Here is a 27412-nt window from a genome sequence, read left to right as displayed (position 1 = left end):
GACCCATGCTAAACATTTTATACATTAACAACCTTGATTCAGTTAATCAAAAAGATTAACTTTGCATATAAATAAATGACAAAGAAACACAACAGTAAAATCTAACATGCCAGAATCAAGGTAGCATCTTTTATACATTAAAAACCTTGATTAGGTTAATCTTGAAATAAAAGGTTACCTTGCATAACAACAAATGTTTCAGAAACATGTATGCCCTCCATGGTGCAAAATTTAAAAGGGTTACCCACAAAGTCAATCTGATTAAAACCAGATCTTCAATCCGCTCCTCTATGAGCCATGTCGCTTCTACACGACATGGCCAATAAAGGAGCGGATTGAAGATCTGGTTTTAAACAGATTGCCACAAAGTATCATTTGATTGACAGTAGTGTCAAAACAATTCAAGATATTGAGCAGACAATATCTTCCTATGTCCAGAGTGGATTGACCCTTGACCATGTGACCTCAAAATCAATAGGGGTCATCTTCTCCTTAGGATGTACAAAGTTTGGTGTCGATCAAGCAAATGTTTCTCAAAACATAGAGGGGAGACAATATATCATTGTCCAGTTTGATCCCCCACTTTATCTACTCCTTATGATGTACCAGTGTACTAAATTTGATGTCTGTCAAGGAAAGGGTTCTCAAGATATTGAGCGGACAATATCTTCCTATGTCCAAAGTGGATTGAAACTTGACCATGCGATTTCCAAATCAATAGGGGCCATCAATTCCTTAGGATGTACCAGTTTACCAAGACTGAGGTCTGTCAAGCAAAATACACAGAAGATAATGTATTAATATGTCTAGTTTGACCCTGACCTTTGACCATGCGATCCCAAAATCAATAGGGTTCATCTACTCCTTACGATGTACCGAGTTTGATGTCTGTCAAGGAAAGGGTTCTCAAGATATTGAGCAGACAGTATAAGTATATTCCAATGTCCAGAAGGATTGACCCTCGACCATGTGACCTCAAATCAATAAGAGTCATCTTCTCCTCAAGATGTACCAATGTACCAAGTTTAATGTCTGTCAGGCAAAGAGTTATTAAGATATTGAGCGGACAAGACTTAATCTACAGAACAATCGACAGGTGCAAAACAATATGCACCATATTTCGGGGGGGGGGGGGGGGGGGGGCATAAATAGAGGAAACAAAGAAACACAACAACAAAATGATCCTTGTGCTGACATGCCAATATCAAGGTAGCACCTGACTGGATCGGTATTGTATTGGAAGAAACAGTCTATATATACACCGTAGTGTCTGCAAGACGAATCATGATTTCAGAACTGGATCCAAGTCACTAGTAGTCAGAATGTGAAACAGCCTATCACTATACGAGGGTGTATATTCGGGGCTTCTGTCTCGAATCATTTTGCAAAGATGTCGAATTGATGTGTTGCGAAAATTTAGTCTAATCCCTACACTTCGACAGATATTTGTTAATTTTCGGCTCTGATTATTCTTGCCAATTGGGTTGCATGAATACCAACAACCTGTTTTATGAAATTCCTCATAACTTGTTGGTTGCTGAAAGAAAACGTGAGATTCTGGGTGGAGTTTTGATAAATATAACTCAAACGAGTAAACAGGACAAAGGGGATTTCCCGTCTGTTCGTACATTCTAGCAGTCATCTGTAGAGCGACTCTTGGGTCTTGTATCTTGTAGTATTTTCTTCCCGTGTTCAGATCTGTACAGCAATGAAACGTTTTCTTCGACATATTTCGCAGTAACTGACGCGTAAAGCCTCCAAAATATAAATTGATATCAAGCCATACTTTGTTCTGCAATGTATGGCGATCATTCAATCCCAACTCTGGCGACGCATACACTTTCTTCAAATCGGAGAAAGTAATGGAATTGTTTGAAGTGCCAACTTCCATTCTTTCAGCATCGTCAAGATAAACCGGAACACTGTTAATCATACTATTTGATGATCTGAATTCCGCGTCATTTTCGACATCGATGTTGCGATAAAACGGTGAAGAGCTGAGGTGAAGTGTCAACACAGTCGGAAACATCCCCAGAGGATACTTGGAAATGGACGCAGTGTCTCCGTAAAAGTGACACAAAATGTTATCTAACTTGGATGCGTCAACCATTTCAAAGTCTGTGCTGTACCCATTGTGAAAAAGCCACTCTGAAACGATAGAAATAGTATTCCATAGATGCAATCGTATGCTATAAAAAAAATCATAGAAATAAAGATATATAAATAACAATAGAAAAGTGATTGCTCATATAAATTTCTTTTAGCTTTAAACGAATAACATTAGCAAATTACAACTACAAGCGAGAAATAAGCTACAAAGATTTACATTTGGTAGACAGTCGCTGAAATTTTCTTATTCGTCTCAACATTCTATTGTATTATTGTACTTGATTTTTATTCATATTCTTTAAACATTATATCAAATCCTGATAACCGTTTCCAAGGTTCAGTTATGGAATAGATTTCATTTTTGAACATTCATGAGGGTATGAACTGCAATGCTCCATGCCGGTATATTTCATGAAGCGCATTGTATGCTGGCGTGAAGCGTTGCCGTTCGTAACCTCCTGTATTTTTTGAAAAATGAAATTTATTTCTTATACATGTATTTACTTTCAACTTTCATTTCAGTCGGAATTCTCAGCTGTTAAAATCAGAGCACTTTCCCCTATATTCACGTAAAAATTGGATCCTCGATTCAAGCTAGGATCATAGTTTGAAGGAGAAAAAAATCAATTTCACACAACTTAGGAACATTTACATTTTAATATAAGTGAGCCCCCGCCCCCTTTTTTTTTTTAAATTCCTACAGTCTCATTTAAAACTCTAAATCCCTATTTTAGTCCCACAGGCCATGACTGAAACAAATTGAATCTGCACTAACCGAGTATGATTAATCATATCTGTAGCTCTCTGAAAAAAATATTGGGACAGATCAGAGAGCTACAGATCCACCCCTTATAAAACCTTCAATTTACGGCGCAGAAAAAATGCGCACGGTTGAGGCCTTATATCGTTGTATTTTTGAATTGCCGTCTTATAAATTTAATTCTCAACATATTTTCCTACTATACTTGTGTCCAAATATACCTTCAAATATTCATCAAAACCCAATGCAACCCGAAAACCAGTAGCTTCAAATGATTCCGTCTGTAGACAGCCAGTCAATTTGAACCCTGTTGCTATTTGTGTCTATTCATATATTCGATACTTCTCATATTTATGTAGCAATATTCCATTATCACCTGCATGTGTTTATATGTCTCAACCGATTCGTTACGCAAGAACTTGTTCTGCGTATGATCAGACTTTACATCGAGGCAGACTACTGACAACCAAGTTGATGGTGCAGGGGTTTCAACAGTCTCGTTTAAAGTCAGCATTTCGCAAATTCTATCGTTGTTATAACAATTTAGTTTGCCAATACAACCTACCGTATCATTAAATTGAGTCAAATGCTGTCTGATGTGTTTTAAAATACCAATTGTTAAGCCGTTTTTGGCACGCCGATTTTGACTACGGATAACTCCGTTTACCTGATCAAGATATAAGACTCACAGCGGGTGTGACCAGTCAACAGGGGATGCTTAATCCTCCTAGGTACCTGATCCCACCTCTTGTATATCCAGGGGTCCGTGTTTGCCCAACTATCTATTTTGTATTGCTTATAGAACTTTGGAGATCGATTACTGTTCGTTATCTTCACCTTTCATTCATAATATTCGATACGAGTGATGTATTCGGACATTTATAATCAACACGAATAATTCATAAAAAATATTTTTTTTCTAAAGGCAGGAGTCGACTAAATGGTGAGGTCCTTCGGATGAGACAAAAACAAACAAAAAACGAGGTCCCATGTTACAGCAGGTGTGGCACGATAAAGTTCCCTCCCTGCTCAAAGGCCGTAAGCGCCGAGCATAGGCCAAAATTTTGCAGCCCTTCACCTGCAATAGTGACGTCTCCATACGAGGGAAAGATTCTCGAGAGGGACATTAAACAATATCCAATTAATCAATCTAAAGGTAAAATAAGCTCTTGCTGTTGAGTATTGAAAATGCTACAAAAGCCAAGTCTGGTGAGTTGAGCGCCGTTAATTTCGTTCAATATTCAAACTTATTTGAATACTTATTATTTAGCTGGGATGATTTCATCCAAATTATTTCACTTAAAATGTGTGGGGATATTAGTTCATTATTAGTATGAGTATGGAAATGAGCCGGTGTTCGAATTGACACTACCCAATATGACTACGTCAACAAACGATATCCTTTGAAGCTGGGAGTTTTTGGGTCGTATGGAAGCTTTTATGAATATTTGAAAGTTTGTTTGATTTGTCCCAATAGCTGGTTTTGCAGCTAGATCAATCATGGCCCAGTTGTTTTTAGTACCACCACCACCCCTCCCCCATATATTGTCATGTAAAACTGTGAATGTGGCCCAGACCTACGATTTGAATCAACTAGAATCCCACAACACGATGGTGCTTGCACATCGACATGGTTAATCCTGGCACTGCTGCTCTTGAGAAAAAGATAGGAACATATTCCCATGTAAACTTTTATCACTTTTGTAATTATTACAGCTTCGATTCTGCTGCCAGTTACGTGATTAATCCTGATATTCTGTTTTGCGGCAGATTTTTTCTCTCTATACTATAGTATATTACCATATAAAAATTTGTTCCCCTGGTGAAGTCTCACCATACCCCTGCAGCCATAATAGGAGCAAGCTTGAAGCTACATCAACTGAATGTTTTGCAGTTTAAAATATGACTAATCAAGGCCATACTGTTTTCGAGAAGATTTCGTGAAACTGTTTTTCTATATATTCCCATGGAAAACTTTGATCCCGTATGGTGGCTCTACCCTATCCCGGGGGTCATTATTTGAATTCTAATCTACGCTCATAAAGGAAGCCTTCATATAAAATTTGTCTTCTTTTTTTTTTTTCGTCCAGAGGTTCTCGAGAACTCTGAAAACGGCGTGACCTTCATTTGTACAATTTAACACAAAGATGCTTTTTGGCAAATTTGGTTGAAATGGCCTTGTGGTTCTGGAGGAGAAGTCAAAAATACGTAAAGTTTACAGGCAGATGGACGACAAAAAAGATGACGCTTACTTGAGCTTACGGCACAAGTCCATCAACCTACAATTTTCTCAGAAATTGAAGAAAATCAAAATACTTGCCACACGCAAATATTACCCATGCAAACAATCTGTAAAAATAATACCCATACAGTCTGTAAAATTAGGTTCTAACTTGAAAGCAATGGGAGGAGTTACACGGAAATATCATGTACACTGAATATAACCATTAAATTTCAAAGAAAGTGTCAAAACTCCTACAAGAGAGGTAGAAATGGATCAAAATTGCAACAAGATCTAGAGTAACCCACAAAGAAGCTAGCAGCAGATTGATATGTGACAGAGAAATGAAAACAGAAAACCCTGAAAGGGCGTATAGAAATGGACAGTCATCCTTTGGCCACAGACTGTAAAGTTTAGCTAAGAAACCATTCCTAATCAGATCAAAGGTCATCCTGCACTCATATGGAAGCTTAGGTTCCATTGCTAAACCTCAAATGGTATCTGAAATAACATCTGGAAACCAATGTGTTGTAGACAGGCATATTCAAAGTACACGATGTTAGAAATAAAGGGTAATGAAAAAAGTTAAACTAACGAAGTTACAAGCAATGATCCAGCCGACTTGTAATTCAACAATAATGGTAATGAAGATGACTTGCACATCGTCACAATTTTTGAAATGGAAGTATGCCATTGCTACCTCAGTAAATGAAACCGTTAGGATGGCAGTCGTTTGGCTCAAGGATAATAAAGAACTTGAACTTGAGATCGCGCGTTCAAATTCCTCAGGAATTCAAACTTATTTGATGATGCATATTTTGCTACATTTGATAAACATTTGTTCATAAATTTTAACACCATAACTTTTACTACATATTAAATTATAATTTTCATTCATAAGAATAGGATCAACGTGTGATATCTCCTTAATAAATAAGTACATGTACATGCAACGAACAATATTTATTGTATACTACAAGTACCGATGACAATTGGGTAGGGATATCCCACTTACAACAAACTGGTTTGCATTGTTCAATACAATAATGATACACGCATCTGCTAAATCATATTTCCACTTACAACAAACTGCTTTGCATTGTTTAGTACAATAATGATACACGCACCTGCTTAATCATCTTTCCCTACACTTGGCTACCATAAAACAGTCCATGTATAAGATTGCTGTTGTTTCTGTGTTCATCGGATGTCAACGAAGATGGAGGCAAAATGATGACACTCTTGCTGGTCTTATTTCGGGGATTTTGTCCCAGAACTTCCTCCACTGTATATCCACTTTGTTCTACTAAATCAGCTAGAGTATATCGAACACTGCTGTTGGTGTAAATTCGCTTCAATCCCGCTTCTTCACTCATGCGTGACATCATACACGCCAAAGAACTATGACCAACCGGAGATTCGAACCAAATAGCACCGCAGTGTGTACTGAAATTAGATTTGGGTCTTTGAAAAAATGCTTTCTTATGTGGATTTCTCTTTTCTAAGTAGAGATCTAAAGTTTTCACTGGGCAGTTAGCGTCTTCCGAAATTTCATACATTCGACTTTCCCAGCACCAGTACTGCATCTCCATACATGAACGAGACTTGTCTACGTTAATATTGCGATTTAAACGATAATATTTCCGTCCTTTATCGTCAAATTCAGCGACAAAGGAATCATCCGACAAACCCCTCATTCCTGCTTGACCTCCGATACCAAGATGAATTGCGAGATCGAACCAAACTTTCCTAAACAAACCAATCGGATTACTGTTCGTCAAAAGGCCAGAGGTCATCAAAGTTTTTATGTCTTCATGGAGCATGGGGACCTTGTTATGTGGCAGCTTCACTTTTGTCGTCGAGTTTTCGCGGGAATTCAGAGATTCGAGGCAATCATTGGATGTCAGGAAAGTAGAATCGTCTTGCAGGATACGGTTCCATGTTGAATTAAATCCAGAGAGATGCCAAAATATACCGTCTCGAACTTCCTTCAGTCTTTGTGCATCTAGATGCCTGTTACAGGATTCAACGTAAAATCGATAAAGAAGGTCGTTCAGTTCTGCTCCTTGAAAGTTTTCGAAACTTTGCGAGACATTTGATGCAGCAAGCCATCCTAAAATATCAATTTTCCTCACATCAATCACTTTCTATTAGACTCTGGACAAAGATAATTTGAAAAGTGAATTTTCAACAATTCTCCAAGCTGCAAGATATTGAACAAAAATTCTTACCTCGAAATAATTTTACAGCCAAACCCTCATCTGTAGGCCCCTCAACAATCCTACAGCCATCTTGAACATCATGATTTCCACCACTTAATCCTGTGAATGGTTGATTTATCAGTCACTAAATTTAATTTCATATGGCAGTTAGTGAAGATGATTATAGTCATACTATTAGCGACAAAGCTGAAGCTTCTAAAATTATATAGGGTTGGATAGTACATACGTTTTAACTTACTACAAATTTATTTCACTACAATTTTTCTGTTCTTTTGAAATCCAAAAATGGGCGTTTTGAACTTAACAGAATACGCATATTGCAGCTGTGGATAAATTGATAACCTGCTTATCTGTAGTCCTCATCATGAGCACAGCATAAAACCCACTTCAAAACATTACTATCAAACTCACTGGTATCCCAAATGCAGTAAAAAACAACATTATTCAACTAATGATCTTTTATTAATACAAAATAAACCTACATTTCAAACAAATGCAAACATTTTCTATTGTAAACTCTAAAGATTATATCAAATAAATATCTAATAAAGTCATGCAAAAGCATTAAATCACAGAAAATATATAACAATGCTCATCGACAACTAAACTCTAATACTGGTATGACCTTATAATGACAGTTTTGGGAAAGCCAACATATAATATATATATATATACACATGTTCAAAATATCAACCGCGAAAACATAAATCAACTCAACTATTTACATATTTTGTTACTAATATTCAGCATAATATACAGTCAACATGCTCTATAAAAATAGACTATAAAATCTACAAAATTTGGTTCCAGGATGCATATGTTTTTCTTATATATCATGTTTCATAGAAATGCAGAGAATATTACTACTTTCACATTCGGGGGTTGACCACAGCAGTTGCACTGGCACAAGTATAAATGCATAAACAAAGTATAAACGTACACAATTCAATATGAAAATTGCGTGTAATAAAGCAGATCTTAAATCATTTGTATAAAGGAAAACCCTTCAGGTGTCAACTATATTTGCTCATAGCATATATTGCTATTTACAACCATACAATAAAAGTAACAGTTATAATAATGACATTTCTACACTGAATTCCAAAAACACAAAGTGGAAGAACATAATCGAGACAAATATACACACCAACAACCCTCTATAGACAACAGCTTTCATTTATCACCGAAATAGTAACGCCATCTCGGAGTGTAACATTCAATTTTAATTCTACAATGCAAATGGAATGTAAACAAACATTACTTTCAACGAGGAAATTTTATTATGATCATTAATTCGCCATAAAACATGGGGAAATCGAAAGGAAATAAAATATTGAAAGGTGACCAGAAAAGAAAATTTTAAAAAATGGCGGACGGGTAATGAAATAAAGCAATGAAACAAGTCCTATACAATACATGGTGTAAACACTACAACTTTGATGAAATCAAAAGTCAGTTTTTGTAGAAAAAATGTCCCTCCAACAAATATAAACCCCAAAAATGAACATGGGAAAAGTACAATGCCGTGATATGTTTGTACAACCGTCCTGATACTCATCCAACTGATCCCAAAACTTTCTAAGGCTTTCTTCTTCAACAAAACCGCCTACATCGGCACGTTTTTCACTGGCAGTATATTTTGGTGGTAAGTGTAAAAGCAGCCCCGCCCCTTGCAGAGCGGGACATCACACACGTCACATTTGTAGTACGTGTACACGTACCACCCACTCTTTGTTTTGACTTTATTGATTTGGCACAGAACACATGGTTTGTATTTGGACCCTTCTGTGTGAACAATTTTGTGGTCAAGTTTTCCCAGGTCGGCATTGGCCGAAGAAGAGAAGGAAGGGGTGGAAAAGGAGGAGTTGGATATGGAATTGAACGCTAGACTTGGACTGTAGGGCCAGCTATGACGACGGGAGTAATCGGAGTAATCATTGAGGGCCTGCAATTCTGCCGGGGACAGTGGGTTATCCTTGAGAATGTGGCGTGGCTCACTTTTCTTGCTCTTTCGTCGGGAAGAAGACGGTTCTGAAATAATAAAGAGTAGAACATGCATAACTTTATTATTTCAGAACCGATTCATCAATTTCTTTTTCAACTTATGCATGTTGGCAAAATAGGGTGCAAATAATAGAAATTAAATTTAAAAAGTTTTAAAACATCGAACAATTTTTTCCAGAAATATCATTATCATAAACATAATTTAATTTTCACCATTACCATTATCTATATTCTACGTTACCATGGTATTTAAAAGCAACTATATCTAAAAGAAAGTGTGAACTATTTAAAGCAAGCGAGAGCCTAATCAATGTTGAATTACCTTTTCGTTACACAATCGTCGAAGCATGAATATTCTCTACATGTAAACTTCAATGATTAGACAGAAAACACACTGTTACATTGTTAGAGTAATCTTTGGATGATATTTGCCTCCAACATATATTTTTTTTTATTACCCTCCAGTTTCATTTAAGAACCAAGTAAATGAAGCTTTTTCCTAAAGACCAAACCCGCCAACAATCCAATACCAACTGGATGGTTTATGTGCTAATATTTTATTAAGTACAAGGATTAAGAACAGAAAACGCACTCATGTCAACATTATCAGATTACAATAACTTTGATACTGGACAATTTGTAGAAACAATGATTGATTTCAATGCAAGATGCATCAAATTTACGATATCACATAAAAAAAAAAATTCCGCGTGAAAAGACCATACATTACAGCGTCAGTCCAAGCCCATACATTACGCCGTCACGTGGTGTCTTTTTTACAGTCTGTATCCAAGTTCATCAACAGTTTATGATAATTATAGAAACAGTTTCTCTCTCCGGTGCAGAGTGCAACTTCACACTGGGAACACCGGTACTGAGTCAGTACTTTCCAACCCGACCTCGTTTTAACTTTGTTCATCTGACAAAATACACAACGCTTCTGTCTGTATGAGGCAGTGTGAATTGCCTTATGGTCTGTAGGGTTAACACTATACTCTTTGGCCTCAAGAGAACGTCGCACCAATTCGCTGTTTTCCTTCCGGAGGCGGCCAATTTGCATTGCCAACTGAGGGTGGAAATCAACAGGTTCCTGATTTGGCAATACATAACCATAGAAGCTTTCAGGGACTTCATTTTGGCGATATTGATAGAGATGGTGTGATGTGAACAAGGATTGTTTGTCTGAAAAGAGACAATACAAACCGTCATTCCCTTCCACTAAACTACACTTCCAAGCGAACACGGAATGGTGGCCGATGCAGTTTTAAACACACTTACAAATCAATACTTAGACATGCTTTCTATTTCAGACGCTAAGTTGCTGTGAAATTCATGGAAGCATTCCTTATCAATACATAATGGAATTCGGCAGGACTCGCACTTATGATTGGAAAACACAGTGTTGCCATGAAATGAACAGTGTACGCACATACTGGGTTCACCGTGTCGTGGACTGTGTCGTCTATACGACATAATGTCTCTATGAAAAGCTAAGAAACAGTCTCTGCTGTCTATACAAAGAGGCACATTGCAACCAAGACACTTGTAACGTGTCAACACCTTCCACCCCGACTTAGTTTTAACTTTATTGATACGACAGTTTACGCATGGCCTACGCTTGGACGCAGTGTCAGCAGCAGTTATGGGAGTGGGCCGGTGGTGCCTGGTTTCAAGTGTCACAGTGTTAAAGCCTGAAAGGAAACAAAACTAGTCTAAATGGCTATTTCGTACATTCTTTCACAGGACTAAAGAGCAGAATCACGTTTTGTGATCCATAGTCCATCCGCATGGAAAAACTGCAGAGGGCGAGTTGAAGGATTACGTCTCAGTAGCCACAGAATACATTAGAATATTTTCGCCGACACAACGTTCGGTGTAGACCACAACTGCATGCATATACACCTTCCAAAATACGAAAAAGCAAGGCACAAATTAATAAAAATATTTTTATTTGGCATATATCTTATAGCTTTTTACAAATAATTAACTTATTAGCAGCTTTAGTTACTTATCAATATTTACATTTATAAAAAACCTTTCCCAGAATCACAAGTACTAAGATTAACAAGGGAGTTAGAAAGCCAGTTTCTTTCCAGGACCTATGGCCACTCTGCCTTCGTAGTATAACCTATGAAAAGTGTCAAAACACCTATTTTCTCCCGTACACAAAGGAACGTCACAGGTAGAACATTTAAAACGAGTTCGAATTTTCAAGCCAGACCTGGTTACTTTTCCCTGAAAATTGCAGAAAGCACACATTTTACGGCGAGTCGACGACTCCTCTACTTCAATTCGAACAGGCTGATGACCGTCAACACTATATAACGGTGCTGGCGATGTCACTGACGAGTCAATGACAAATGAATGGCCTGAAAACATAAAGAATTTACTGTCAATTTCCTGATCAAAATATGTTTGAAGAGTTGTTTTTTTCTTAATTACATGTGCGTCAAAATTAAATTAACAGGCCATTCATTCACACAAATGATAATCTAAAAATTAAAAACATTGCCGTAGACATGCTTTCTGCAATTTTTATTTGGTCACAATTATTTTCTTTTACTTTTTTTTTAATAAACAAGACATGCATATAGACACCGTCAAATACAGAAAACAGCCGCAAACGAAAAGGGTCTACTCTCACAGAACACAACGAGTACTTCAATTGAGTACCTTTGTTCCGATTTCTCTCTCTCTCTCTCTTTTTTTTGTTTTGTTTTGTTTTTTTGTTTTGTTTTTTTGTTTTTGTTTCGAAGATGACTAGTACTTGATGCCCTGATTCAATAATACAACTTAATTAATATCGGTATCAGAATTGCAGTAATATGCTATTTGTTGACTTGGGAAAACTGGTTGGTCTACAAATCGATCTTGAACATGGGCCATGCCAGTGAAGTCGGTGTCTGGTTTTGAGCTTCGCGGTTTTTGTCGAGGAGTGCCTCTCGAGGCGAATTTCATCATATTCAAAAACCCAGGGTCAAACTCCAAAAGACGGTGGTATTGTTCAAAACAATCCCGTTCTCCCGTACACAGTGGCACTTCACATTTTTCACAATGAAACCTCGAGTAAACTTTCCAACCCTTAACAGTCTTTATACTATTTAGCTTGCAGAGAACACATATTCTAGGCTTATTTTCATTGTTCCTAACAATGCGGTGTACAGCAGTATTGGTGGGCGCCGATTCTGAGTTTTCTTCTATTTTGAAGGGTGTATGATGGGATTGCCTGCGGGGTCCTGCAAGGAGAAAGGAAGATGATAGAATGAAGAAACAACTGTTGAAAGAGTTTTACAGAGAGACTTCTTACATGAACTTCTGGTGTAAACCAACTACGCAACTACTATGTTATGGAACCCACGCCCAATATTACACAGAATTAATTATTTAATGTTAAATGTTCAAACATGTTTTACCACATAAACACGAAAACGCTTCCATAAACTTTACAGGTCTTTCTCCGCCTTAAAATCTGAATATGTGTCACTGCCACTTTCACAGTCTTCAACGTACATATGTGCCAAGTTTGGTTGAGAATGAAGATTCAACGGACTTTGCAAACCATACATTTGTTCGATATTTGATTGAGTCAACTGTTCAAAACTTGGAGCGGCTGATATACGAGGTGATGAAAAGCGAATAATGGAAGGATATGTGTCCAAGCAAGATGATACAGTTCTATTCTTTCCACTGTTTTGTGCTTTCACAACTGCCTCATTCCACAGTTCAAGAAACCTTCCTTGCGAAATATTAGGAAATGACTGTGAGATTTTCAATATGGTATCTCTATGGAAGAAAAACAAGCATGGTTTGCCATTACACAAAGGTACTTGGCAAGTCTTGCACATGTATCGAGTATAGACCCACCAACCCCCTTTTGATTTATTTCTAGTCTGCTTGCAGAATTCACACAATTTTTTGCTATTCTTCTCAGTCTTAACAAGATAGTGTTCAGCAGAGTTGGGGACCCCTAGGCAGTCCAAAGCTGTTTGGGTTTTCACGTTATCGGCCCTGGCACAGAAGGGGAGTGCTGAAAGAGAAAGACGCCCATGTTATTCAAGATCTCCCTTCCAGTCTACCTCTTTCCAATTACTTCATTGCAATGTAATCTCCAATTATACACCAATTTGTTGAACAAAAGCTACTAAGAAAGTGGTAATGACAACAATTTATTAGAAACAACGCATGACTAGATTTTTCTTAACATTAACATCACACTTCCAAAATCAAGCCACATTCTCCAATTAAACTGTTCACATGGGGCACAAATAAGGCAAATTGTTACACAATTTCCACTCAGGGGAGGGTGAAAAAAAAAAACACACATCCAAAACCATGTACATGTAACCGGAGAGAATGATGCACGTTAGACTGTTTTAATAAACATGGCTTTGCCGGAAATGTCTAGCCAACTCCCACTTATTGTAGTATCCTTTTTTACATAAATGACACACAAAATCTGGGTCAGGATTATGAGTCTTTAAGTGTCTTGTAAGGGATGATCTGAGCTGATAGGACTTCCCACACACCTCACACTTGTAATCCTCTGCGAAAGAGAAAAGGAAAAGTGTTGATCCTATGATCAGAAAAATCTCCTCTAACCCAATAACTTCACTAACAACACGGAGTGATTTTTAAATCTTAAATTTATTTGGAATTCTAACACATTTTTTTCTTCTTCAAAACAATAAATAAAAACATTAAAAAGTGCTAATGAAATCCAACTTAAAGAACTACTTGACAGCAAAACAAATTCGACATCAACAACACAGAAACCAGTTTGAAACCAGACTTCACATGATGAAACAAAGACATTTGTCTTCAATACAATGTCATGGTTATACATCTTGATGATAATGAGTTCTATTGCAGTGACGAGTCATTTCCCACTTATTATAGAATGTTTTAAAACACACAGGGCACACATGTTGGGGTTCACTATCATGTTTCTTCATATGTCGCTTGAGGGATGAGAAGAGTTTATAAAAGTTTCCACAAACGGTGCACTGAAAGCCTAACTCGTGGTTTGGAATGCCATCTGGAGAGAGAAGAAAAAGCTTTCAGTCACTCATCAGGAAACATTCTTTGTATGGAAATTAAAGCATGCTTACTCCTCTTAAAAAGGAAAATGAACTTCAACACCAATGTAACAGAATTCAGAAGTTTTAGATTCATGCATGCTATTTACTTTTTCCTCAGTGACTGCACAGCAACAACTTAATTTTTATTAATATCAAGCCAAAAAAGAAAAAAAGAGAAGAATTATATTTTTTTTCCTTTTCAATATAAGAAACATACGGAATGTCATCACTACTTCATGGTGTTTTCCAACACAACATAATCAGTGGTTTGTCCCAAGTTCTCATGGAAATCCTTGTAGCAATTTCTAATGGGTCCTTTACATAATGGTACATCACATTTTGCACATTTGTAGTAAGTTCGAATATTGTCTCCACATGGCGTTTTCTTGCAGAAACGCTTGCAAAGGACACAGGGTCTCTGTTTTCCTCCAAGTCGTACTAGTTTATGAATGCTGTCCATAGGATTTGGAATGTTAAAACACCGAGGAGATTCGATGGCATCCGAATTAGGTATAGGAATTTCTCCACTGTAGGTCGATTGTGAGGGCATGGATTGAGAGATAGAGGACATATCATAATTAGTCCTAGTCACAGAATGGTAAGGGGTTTGAAGGTTATGACCTGAGACATTCAGATAACCCTGAGAATTAACATTTGAAAGAATTTCGTGCGGAGGTACCAATTCTGTTTGGTCCACTTTCTTTGGTCTACTATCCTGTCCTGAAAGAAACAGAAAAGTAGACTTCAGAAAATTGACCATCTTCTATTTCTTATTCCACCAAGTTTAAAGTTTTCAAAGTGAAAATTATGAACATGTTTCACATATTTTGGAAACACAACTGGATTTATGGATCACAATGGACCCGAAACTGTTCAATGGGAAAGAAACAATTCAATCAAGCAACCAAATTCCAAGCAGACCAAACTCACAGACGAGGTAACCAAGAAAATAAATCCTGATTGTGATTCATTTCAATTCTTAAAAATGAAATCAAGACTTCATCATGCTACCAAAAAACATCCATCCACTACCAACGAAGGGTGTCGTAAAGTAACACATGCTTCTGAGGAAGGTTTCCTCAAGTCTGTCATGTGTTCAATCATTTTATTTGGGTTTTTTTTTTTTTTAATTATTATTAATTATTTTTCTTTAATTACATGGAACTAGATTGATTGAAGAAATCTTTTTTTTATCTCCAAGATAAGGGTGTTGATCCCCATTCTGAAGGACCTCAATTTCCTTGTTCTGAAAGCATTTTGGCTAACTAAGCATTACTACCCATCACAGGAAATTGCTAGAAAAGACGAGTGCCACAACACACAGAAAAATCTAAAATACGTAATTTGTAAGATATCCTCATTAAGCATAAAATATGAGATTGGCTAAAATGCCATTTACATATCCATGGCAGCAAATGTGTATAATATAATTTTGTTTACATACTATTCCATTTAATAACACTTCCTTCCATATTTTTTGCAAGTCTTGATATGACAAACAAATATTACAAAGGGCAATGCTTCTACTGCTAAATATTTCCATTTTTACATTCCATCTACACTGGTTACCAAGATGCTCAATTTACAATTGCTTATATTCAAGGAGATCTTACAAATACTGATGATGTAGTGCTCTACACACAAGTGTTTGAGGATTAGTTCCAAGCTCAACTCAACTACAAATAAATCCAAGGTTTTTCAGTTTGTTTTTTCTCTTACCTTTACTACCAGCACCTTTTAATTGAACTGGCCACTTCCTATATCCTGGAACTGGATTTCCCCTTAGCCACCCTAATTTGTCTTTCATAAATGCCAGCAAACAGAAATATTCTCTACATGTGCTACTCTTTACGAAGTCTGCTATTCTCTCCTTTTTTCTCTGCTCTTTTATACATAAATTATTAAACTTGACTGGGAAAGGGTTTTCTTAGCTTCTTTTTTATGCATTTTTCAGCTTCATATTTACGCATTTTTCAGCTTCATATTTACGCATTTTTCAGATTCATATGTATGCATTTTTCAGCTTCAAATTTTTATCAGTGAAGATACGGCCAAGTAAAATTAATTAGTAGATTATCATTCAAACTTCACAAAAAAATGGGGCGGGTGGGAGGATTTTATTTTTTATTTTTCGCCATGGTATTCTTGACCTCGAAAATGCCTTCTCTCATTGAGAAAAGGCTTTATAAATCATAATTACATGTGTATTTTGGTTTCTAAAAGGCAAAGTGAAACAAAGTACGTTTACGATACCGGACCGGACATAAAAATATTCAGAAATCGTAATTTTGAAAAATAAAAAAATCGGGGTGGGGCGATTTTCGAGGAGCGGGCAGGAATGATAATTTACTAATTAATTTTACTTGGCCTATCGGAAGTTAATAGTTAACACTTTTAAATTTTTGGTCTAATGTGATGCAACTGCTGAAAAAATAAGTATTGTTAGTTCTGAGCTCTTCACATACCTCTCTTAGTCATCTTATATGATTATCTCTTGTGAATAATACCAACATACAGTATATTTCAAGGAAATTGTTTTAAATTTGGTATCGATTTATAATAATGTACGTGAAGTTGCTCAAAACAGTAAATATATCAACCTTGGATTTACTTTTGTGGACTACAATTCTAAAAAAAAAAATAGCATGTACTAACCCTTAAATTGTCCTATGTACCACGAGTTGTTCTGATCCCCACTAACATTGCTAGCCTCATTGGAGATGTCGTCTCGAAGTTCTTGGGATTGATCATGTTCAGGGTCACTTTCCTCTTCATTTTCCATGCCATCCTCCATTCCAACTTTTGTTCGTATCATTCCATCTTCATGCATGTCCACATACATATCCAGACCACCTGTGGGTCCGTCCCCAGTTTCCACTTTCACTATACTAATATCCGGGGCTTTATCAGCAGAGGAAGCTGGAGATAGTTCCTCAGATTCAACCTTGTTCCTACAATTAGAAGTACAAGTAACACAATTAATTCAAAATATTTCGTATTTGCTGTTCAAACGTGCAAGTTTTATGTAAATGTCGAACAGTGATTATTTGTTTTCCACCAAGTTTAATGTAAATCTGTTTTATTTAATCACAAAAAAAAACACCTACCCTGGCTCTTGCACTTGATCTCCTTCTTCACTCTCCCCATGGCTCTTAGCACCACTCTCAGGTGTGGGAACCTGTGTGGCACTTCCTGCAGCAAATGGTTTATTACTAGTTCTGGAGAGGGGGGTCATTGTAGGGAATACTGGCTGTTGAGGAGGTGTCATGGCATGAACAAAATTTTCTTTTCTTGTTGTTTCTGACTCATTTGATCTTGGTGAAAATTGGACATCATTTGAGCTGTCTACAGGCCTCTGGCCTCCTTGTGAAGAGGGAGGATCATTGAACATAGCGAGAGGATTAACTGTAATGGAACCACGGGAACCATTAGTGGTGGCCTGCTTTGGCGGTCCAACAGAACCACCTGAATCAGTAACGTTCACAACATGTACATCAGTGGCAGTGTTCATTTGGCTGGACACCCCGATGGAGACAGATTTTTGCTTTGGTCTGGAATCTGGCTTAGTGTTACCTCTAGCATCCTTCTCAGGTTCTTCTGTCTGAATGATTTCTAGGCAGTCTTCTACTATATCAATGACTCCTGGCTGTGTAGGAAGTCGTGTGCCTGACCCAAGACGTGGAACTCTCTCCCATGGATCAGGCTGGTTTGAACGGTAACTATGGGCCATGGATAATGTGTCGTCAGCTCTGTGACTAGAGGAATGTGAATCAATATGTGGACTAGAAGGTCTACCCAATCTCTGCCTCTTGCTGCCTGGACTTGGGGGACGGGGGAAATTTGACATTCTTTTCATGTTAACACTCTTTTGCAAACCCGATGATCGGACATGACGGAATTCAAGCATATCATAAGATGTGTATTTGTATTGGCTATCCATTGGTACAGGGGTACCTGTTGCAACATTAAGACACTTCTGAAAGTCAGCACAACACTTGATGACACTGTCCACCTGTAGGAGTCGAGCTATTTTCTCTACATCTCGACAATTTTCTTCTGTCAGCATCATGAATCCCTCGTACAAATATTGTAGGAACGTATTAATGGAATCTTGTTTTATGTCGGCTGCTAAGCGAACTTCCAAGTGAGAACCCATTGAGGCATTATCCATTGACTGCAGCATAGGGCAAGCAGCAACTAAAACAACTCTGTGAGCCTACAAAAATAGATGGTATTTGCAATGCAATAGACAAATCATTGGACAAATGCATCCTATAAACTTCATCTAACAACATTTTGAATTTGAACTTCTCAAAAAATTTTGATCTTGGCCCCAAAAGATAGTTCAAATTCACAATAGTATTTGTTTATTCCTAATATGAGTTTTAAAGGTTTCTCTATCATAATGTTCACTATATGAATTATAGACCCACACCATAGCAACAGAACTCTTAACCCCAGGTGGTTCATGAATTACACAATAATGAAGGAAGTTTCAAGCTCTTATCATTGTGACTATGTACTCAGGTTGTTTGCTGCCCTAGAACCGAGAGGAATATAGAAAGAAATAATGCAGTTATCCTATAGGAGTCATAAAACCCCACCTAAACACGAATCATAAACCTCCACCTAACACCAGTCATAAAACTCCACCTGAACACGAGTCATAAACCCCCACCTGAACACGAGTCATAAACCCCAACCTAACACCAGTCATAAAACCCCACCTGAACATGAGTCATAAAACCCCACCCGAACACGAGTCATAAACCCCCACCTGAACATGAGTCATAAAACCCCACCTGAACACGAGTCATACAACCCCACCTAACACCAGTCATGAAACCCCACCTGAACACCAGTCATAAAACCCCACCTGAACACCAGTCATAAAACCCCACCTGAACGGGCTGTGAATCTCATACTTTTGGTAGTAGCTTCTATCCTTGCTATAATTTGCACTAAATTTGGTTGTTCATGCCATAAGTCAACAAGAGGTACTGTGAGCAATGCTCACTAAGAATACCCCCCGCTTACATGCTTTCTCATACTTATAGAAAAAATAAACATAGTGTAACATATATGTAGATTCTAGCAACTACTGCTATGTACAAATAATTTTGTTTCTTGAAAGTACTTGTGAAGAAGAATTCAAATATTCAACAACTTTGCTTATGATTTTCTGAGGATTTATAATTCTGGGTTTCTTTGAAAACAAGAGATGTTTGTAAAACACATATCCCCCCTGGTGTAAAATTGAAAAGGGTTATACACATGCATCATTTAATTGATAGTAGTATCTAGTGAAGAAACGATTGTCGCCGATGATCGATCGTTGAGAGACCTACGATGCTACTAATCGATTACAATATAAAAGTCGCCGACATCGTTGACCAAACAAAATCCTGAAATCACTTCAAATTTTATTTTCTGTATGTCAAACCCGATCAAAAACAAGAGGTACTGTGAGCAATGCTCACTAAGAATACCCCCCGCTTACCTCAATCTCCCAAAGGGTGTTGGTAATAGGTATAAACTACCTTTTTTCTGAGTGTAAAAAACAAATGGCATGACAAACCGAACCATATTGCTATTTCAATGTCCAGTGCACTTGACCTTTGGACCCCAAAATCGATAGGGAACATCTTCATCCCATGGGTAGTCCATATATATGATATGGTGACTGTAGGTGGAAAGGATAACGCTTTAGAGCCCGGAAACCATATTGCTACTTCAATGTCCAGTGCACTTGACCTTTGGACCCCAAAATCGATAGAGAACATCTTCATCCCATGGGTAGTCCATATGTATGATATGGTGATTGTAGGTGGAAAGGATAACGCTTTAGAGCCCGGAAACCATATTGCTACTTCGATGTCCAGTGCGCTTGACCTTTGACCCCAAAATCGATAGGGAACATCTTCATCCCATGGGTAGTCCATATGTATGATATGGTGACGGTAGGTGGAAAGGATAATGCTTTAGAGCCCGGAAACCATATTGCTACTTCGATGTCCAGTGCACTTGACCTTTGACCTTTTGACCCCAAAATCGATAGGGAACATCTTCATCCCATGGGTAGTCCATATGTATGATATGGTGACGGTAGGTGGAAAGGATAACGCTTTAGAGCCCGGAAACCATATTGCTACTTCGATGTCCAGTGCGCTTGACCTTTGACCTCAAAATCGATAGGGAACATCTTCATCCCATGGGTAGTCCATATGTATGATATGGTGACGGTAGGTGGAAAGGATAACGCTTTAGAGCCCGGAAACCATTGCGTCTACAGACGGACAACCCGATTCCAGTATACCCCCTCCCACAACTTGTTGCAGGGGGTATAATAAGCAAACAAAATGGCGGGAGATATGAAGGACAGTGATTCATTTTGAAAATGGTTATCATGAGTCCAGCGGACTCCCCTTGATTACAATAATGAGTCCCATGCTAAAATCAATGAGTCCAAATTTCATTATTTTTTTTATTCCTAGCTACTTTATTCATGCCATTTAGTTTTTTTGTTCTGTGCAAATGCTGCAATAAATAATTTTTTCAAATCTTAGCCAAGAATAAAGTGTAAGTCATTTTTGATGACATTTTTTTCACCTTTCAAATTTTCTCAACCTCTACTTCGTTTTCAGGACTGACGTTTGATTTCGGGGACTCCGCGTTTGTTTTTTACCCGTATATAGTTACTGGCAATATTATCATTCACATCACCTTGCAAAACTGTTGTTAACTTTCCCTGATTAGGAAGTTTTAAAACATAAAAAAAAAAAAAAAATTGGTGGAATCGGATTATATGCGAGGAAATTCTAGTTCCCAGTTTTGTTTACCCGCCGTAATGCCTTATAAGATAAGATAAGTTTATTCCAATTTTAGGCCCAGAGGGCATAACAGTAAGACATTTTATAAAGAAGGAAATTCAAAAAAGAAAGAAAGTTTACAACATTAACTACAGGTTACAGAGACTGCAAACTGCGTGTGGATGCAGCATGTTGGGGAAACAAGTACATACATATATGTATACATATACATATATACCTTATATATCATTTGGTTTCATTGGTTAATGCAATGCGAGTTAACCAATGAAATATCAATATTCTTAATTCGGAATATCTAGGGGTGTGTAGTACGTTCTGGAGCTTAGATTTCATACTAATTACTGGGGGGGGGGGGGGGGGGAATAAAAACATTTTCATATAATTTCGAATGTTCATGCGTCCACTAGGATGCAGTTATTGAAACCATGCGTCCTGAGCAAATTCAATGCACAATTTACGCAGGACGCACGCCAAAATGAATCACTGTAAGGACGGTAACAGGAACAACATTCAACAGTCAAATAAAGGAGTCTATCTCTGATATATTTGATACATTGAGATTATAGATAAATTCCATTACTTGATATATTGAAATTCTGATTTATTTACCTGTGAACAAATGAAACAAAGAAGAATTCAAATGTTGTTTCCATACATTTAATGATTCTGTTATTTATTTTGAGGGGAAAACACTTAAATGCCAATTCCGATTATTATCGATTACATGTCTCAAATTATTGCCGATAATCGATTATGGTTTTTGGTCCGATTGCCCATCACTAGTAGTATCACAAATTCAAAATACTGAGCAGACAATACTTTCCTATGTCAGGAATGGATTAAAGGGACTGATTCACGATTTTACCCAAAATTTTGTTTTTCACTTTTAATGATCAAAATCTACTGTCTAATGTGTTTGAAAGATTTCACATGAAAATTAAGGTGATACATCATCACAGAAGCTCATTTTAGATAGTTTATTATTTGTTTTGTAAACAAAGATTGCGGTATGCTATTGCTTACGAATTTTTCAAAAGAAATGAATACCGATCTAAGTATTATCACATCTCTCACATTTCAAGCATTTTTGGGGTGAAATGTGTCATCTAAAAGTTAAAATTTGTGACTATGCAAAATTAAGATGCATTATATTACAAAATCAATAGTTCACTTGTTTGTTTGTTTACATAAAAAGACTCGAGTCTTTGTTTACATAACACATATTTAAGGCTAAAATATTACATTTATTCTTGCATTCAGAAGGTCAAAATTTTGGCTGTCAACATTAAATGAGCTATATTTCTAATGTTTAACATCAAAAATGAAAAATATTTTTATCAAAAATCGTGAACCAGTCCCTTTAACCATGTGACCTAAAATTCAATAGGGGTCATCTACTACTTATGCTGTATCAGTGTACCATGTTTGGTGTCAATCAAAAAATAATTCTTAATATATAGGCGACAATATATTACTATGTCCAATTTAACCCTTGACCTTTGACCATGTGACCTTAAAATCAAAAGGGGTCATCTTCTACTGAAGATGTACCAATGTACCAAGTTTAGGGCTGGGACGATTCAGGGTTAGCTCGATTTGGTTCGGTTTCGATTCAGAACAGCACGGTTCGGTTATTTTCGATTCGGTTCATGTTAGGTCCAATTTATCTAATGACACCACAAAAATTAACAATTTTAATGAGTAGCATATTTGATTTGATTTAATTCAAGTTATATAACTATATGTTGTCATTTGTAAACATCATATCTATTCATAATGGCATTTTATAACTTTGATAGAAAAAAGAAAACACTGACAGTCTATCAAAATTTGTTATATTAATGTGCTGCATAAGTTTTGGATTATTAAACAAATCTATAGTGAATCTAAAATGTATATGATATTGTTTTCATTGATATGCAAAAATTCAACAATTCTATCAATTGAGAGTCTTTGAAAATCTCTCCTTTATTGATTTACTTCTCTCATGTTAACTGTCAAATCTGTGTCATTACCTACGATGTTGATTTCACTCCACCACTGACAGAAATGCTATATGTCATGTAAAGATAAACTGCAATGATCTTACGGACCATATTCTGTTGGTATCTGAGTGGTGAAAATGCTAACTCTTAACACAGTAGTGATTTAAATCTCCGTTGCATAAAAAACCACATGTTTTCAACATCACTCGGACGCCATATTTGTTGTTTTGGTGTAAGTAAAATCTAAACCGAACCGAAATCCGGAATTTGTAATCGGTGCATCGAATCGAATTGTATGAATCGCGGTGCACCGAAATTTTCGGTGCACCGCACAGCCCTAACCAAGTTTGATATCTGTCAAGCAAAGGGTTTTCTAGACATTGAGTGGTCAGTATATTCCAATGTCAAGTTTGACCCTTGACCTTTAACCATGTGACCTCAAAATCAATAGGGGTCACCTACTCTTTGCGATATACCAGTGTACCAAGTTTGATGTCTGTTAAGCAAAGGGTTTTCAAGATAATGAGCAGAGAGTCTTCCTATGTCCAGAGTAGATTGACCCTTGACCTTTTGACATGAAAAACAATAGGGGTCCTCTTCTACTCATAACCAACCCACATGTGAAATATCATTATGATCAAGTGAATTGCTCTCAAGATATTGAGTGGAAAACATGTGGTCTACAAACTGGCCAACAGGTGCAAAGCAATATGCCCCTCTTCAATGAAGGGGGAGGGGGGGGGGAATGAAAATTAATCAAAGGTTACAAATTAATTCAAGCTGGGATTCACAATTCAGCATTTTTATCACATTGCACCATCTTAATCATGGTTTAGAGTTTGAAAGTTTTTTATATCCCCTAGTACACAACCAATGCCCATTAAAACAAAACATCTGATACCCATTCCATTGGGAAAAATAGCATCTAAATCGAACAAATTGAGAATTTTCTACCGATGTATCGGCAAATGATTTCAATTATCAGGAATCGTTCTAGAATCATCGTATCTCTACAACACGCGCACTGATATGATCTGTACTTTAGATTTAATACCGGAAGTTAACATTTTAGTTAACTCGTACAATGTTTCGGACAAAGTAAATTACGATGTCGGCGGTCTATTTTTCGGCAAGTGAATTGGAAATTTTTAATTTTCAAAATTGTGAAAAATAAACGTTTTTGACATTGGGAATGGTACCAGTTATACAAGGGGGAAAAAACGCTGTACTGTAAAATGTAAACTTAAAAAATCTCAAGCTTTACCTTTGTAACGACTGACCCAGTTCTGATTACAGCATCACATAGCACCTGGCTCTTCCACATGGTGGCCAGCTGACATAGTAAGGAACTGGAATGTATCTGGTTAGTGTAGAATTTCTGGTAGCAATTCATTCTGAGGACTTTGTCAAATGTGCCAAATGTTTCAATACTACAAGTCAAATAGAAAATACTTTAAAGTCCTGGAAAGTTTTGCATAACACAGAGTAGACCAAAGACACCGAACTACCGGATATCTCCAGTAAAAATTCAACTTGTCCAGTAAAACTTAGAAACTCATCTGACAAACTGTCTGGTAGATATTAGCAGACAAAAAAGGAACCATATCTGCGTTGTTCATTAGCTTTTGTGCAAGCAAGAACTTCGTCTGATATAGATAACTTGCTTCTGTACAACAAATTTGCTCTCCCAGAAATCGTAAGCATGTACTTTCAATATCACGCATGTCATTCTACTTCCGATTATGTGGCCTATCACATGGTTGAAAAATCGTAGTTCAAAAGTAATAAAGAAAGTTCAATGGGTAAACACAGGTGCTTGAACAGTATGTCAACATGATAGCATATCTCCCTCCCCTTTAGTTTACAACAAATATTTTTAGAATAAATATAACTATTCACTTTCATAGCGATAGCTGCGATTTTCGTCAGTTACAAATGATGAAAATTTATTTGTAATAGATCACGTAAATATTGGCCGGCTTTGTGCTGTGGAGTTTGAAGAAATTTTATTGTAAAGTTGAGTGAGTAAACAACTACACCACATAATAGTTTTCTTTATTAGTACTGTATGGAGTTTTCCAAGGGGTTGTCTACTTTTATTTTCAAAGTCTCTGACCTTACCTACTTTTAAGATATATCAAAGATGCTAGAAATGACAAGTTTTACTTTTTATGGTGTATATATATATATACATGCATTGAAAAATGAGTAATGAAACGAAAATGGTTATATTTGTTCTAATAGATATTTTTTTTGTAAACTAGGGGGGTGGGGGGTGTTTGCTGACTGGATGTTCCGGGGTATGTGGTTATATACACAAGCACCTATGAACAAAAAGGATGAAAATCAAACTTAACTACAACAAAATTGATAATAGTGATTCCCATAGCAGCTTCAAATGGGCAGGGAAATTTAGTACCTCAGATAGGGGAAGAAGGGAACCCTCGAGTGGTTCAGGGCATAAAACACCAATGTGCTAGCTTTGCTTTAGATGGTCTCCCTTTCCTCTTGTGTATGATATTGTTTTGGCTCTTTTGTATTGAAACAGAACTGAAAATGGGACAGTTATCAGTCCACCACCTAAATAAAAGTAATTTTTCTTCATTTTAAAACACTTTTTAGGGGGTTGGATGTCTTTTGAGTGGGAGGTGTATTCTCTTCTGACGACGGACTGGGACACCCGAGAAATGAGCACATCGGTAATCAGTCATATTTGAAGTAGCTATATGTATATATAAGTTATTTGTTACTCATAAATGAAAGCATATAACTCCTGTTTTCATTAGATGTTGATCAAGTACAGTGTATATGCAATTTTCCCCAACGCTGAATTGTGCAACAATAGATCTAATGTATATAGATATCTAGGCCTACATATAATTATATACTCTATTGACCATGTTCAAATTATTGTCATCAGAAACAGATCCATCTTTTTCTGTGTAAATGTTCTCGGAAGTTTATGCTTCATTAATTGTATACTAGGCCTATTTCAAGTGCCGTTCCAGGTCACAAAAATGTAATAGTATTGCGCAATGAATATTGTTTGTACAATCATCACATTACTTCTTCGCTATCACCTAATTGCTTTAAAGACCCTTAAAATAAGTGATGAACGATAAAGGGATACAGAAAACTATTGTTACTGGTTCATGCTTGGGCTTTTGAGTGAACAAAGAAAATAAAAATGGCCGCCTGATGTTCACATACGCCAAGTACCATTCCGGTAGTACACTACTAAATATGGTGTAAAAACGATATGATGAAATATTTACCTCTTCTGCAATGCTTCTTTTCTATTTATGCTACTGAATTAGATATGCAATAGTCACTCTAATAGCTGAAAATATTCAAATATCTGTCTAACTTTCTGAACATCTTTCTCCCTCCATCGATTTACAATCCGGCCTGTTATGATATGTGCGCAGAACCTATGCGCAGTTGACATCCTGGGGGGCACCTGCAGGGAAATATGATAAAAATCATAATCACGTGATTTCATAACATGCTAACATGTTTGAACGTAACGAGTCCTCACATAACAGTTGAATATCATTACCATTTCGACCAGTTTCCGAGAATCATTTTATGTTGATGAATTTGATTGATTTTTAAAGAGATGCCTATTTTAAAACAAGAGGCTCGCACTTGAATTTGGAGGTCAATTTTTAGGGAGTGTTCTAAACATTACCTTAGCACTTAAAATTTATTAAATTAAACTTGATTTGTCTGTTGGTGTCAACACAATATTATGTCCCGAGACACAGTTTTATAGATTATTCTAACTAACACAATATAAGCAACAGAAATCAATCATTACATAATATACATAGGCTAAAATAGATACATAATCATGTCTTAGAACCAGCAATACAGATTAAAAAAGAAGAAAGTTTAATAATTGGAAATAAATAATGACCTTTTTGCACTTGATATACGAAAAAATTCATGATATCAAATTTGAGAGTTTAAAAAGACATATTAGGAGTAATGTCAATTTTCAAGGTCTTGTCATAGAATTTGAAAGGGAACTTTTTAAAAAGGGTGGGGATTGGAGACCAAACTTTTAAACTATTGGCGAAAATATTTTATACCAAAATTTCGAGTAAATTAATTTAAACTTTTTTAAGAATCGGTGTTCCATTTGGAAAGGTATATCAACCAAATTAATAAATTACAACATTTGATCTAGTTCCAAGTCTC

General features: G+C 36.7%; 1 protein-coding gene across 5 annotated transcripts; it reads right to left on the bottom strand.

Annotated features, from left to right (window-relative positions):
* On the bottom strand, positions 1-26655 carry LOC125648339 (uncharacterized). Of its 5 annotated transcripts, XM_048875332.2 has the most exons (7): positions 26485-26641; positions 24474-24639; positions 17502-18610; positions 17050-17345; positions 7322-7411; positions 6218-7203; positions 2034-2148 (listed from the first exon to the last, which is right to left on the bottom strand). In XM_048875332.2, the coding sequence occupies exons 2-6, from the start codon at positions 24600-24602 to the stop codon at positions 6236-6238; spliced, it is 2592 nt and encodes an 863-aa protein (XP_048731289.1). In that variant the 5' UTR covers positions 24603-24639; positions 26485-26641; the 3' UTR covers positions 2034-2148; positions 6218-6235. The 5 variants fall into 5 exon arrangements, with proteins under 5 accessions (XP_048731290.2, XP_048731289.1, XP_048731288.1 ...); XM_048875331.2 differs by lacking the exon at positions 2034-2148 and having other exon boundaries at positions 6035-7203; positions 26485-26655; XM_048875333.2 differs by lacking the exons at positions 6218-7203; positions 7322-7411 and having other exon boundaries at positions 1-2148.
* Between the last annotated feature and the right edge of the window lie 757 nt (positions 26656-27412).

The sequence above is a fragment of the Ostrea edulis genome, chromosome 6 (genome assembly GCF_947568905.1).
Source record: "Ostrea edulis chromosome 6, xbOstEdul1.1, whole genome shotgun sequence".
NCBI classification, from domain to species: domain Eukaryota; kingdom Metazoa; phylum Mollusca; class Bivalvia; order Ostreida; family Ostreidae; genus Ostrea; species Ostrea edulis.
This window is presented reverse-complemented; position numbering and strand designations above follow the sequence as displayed.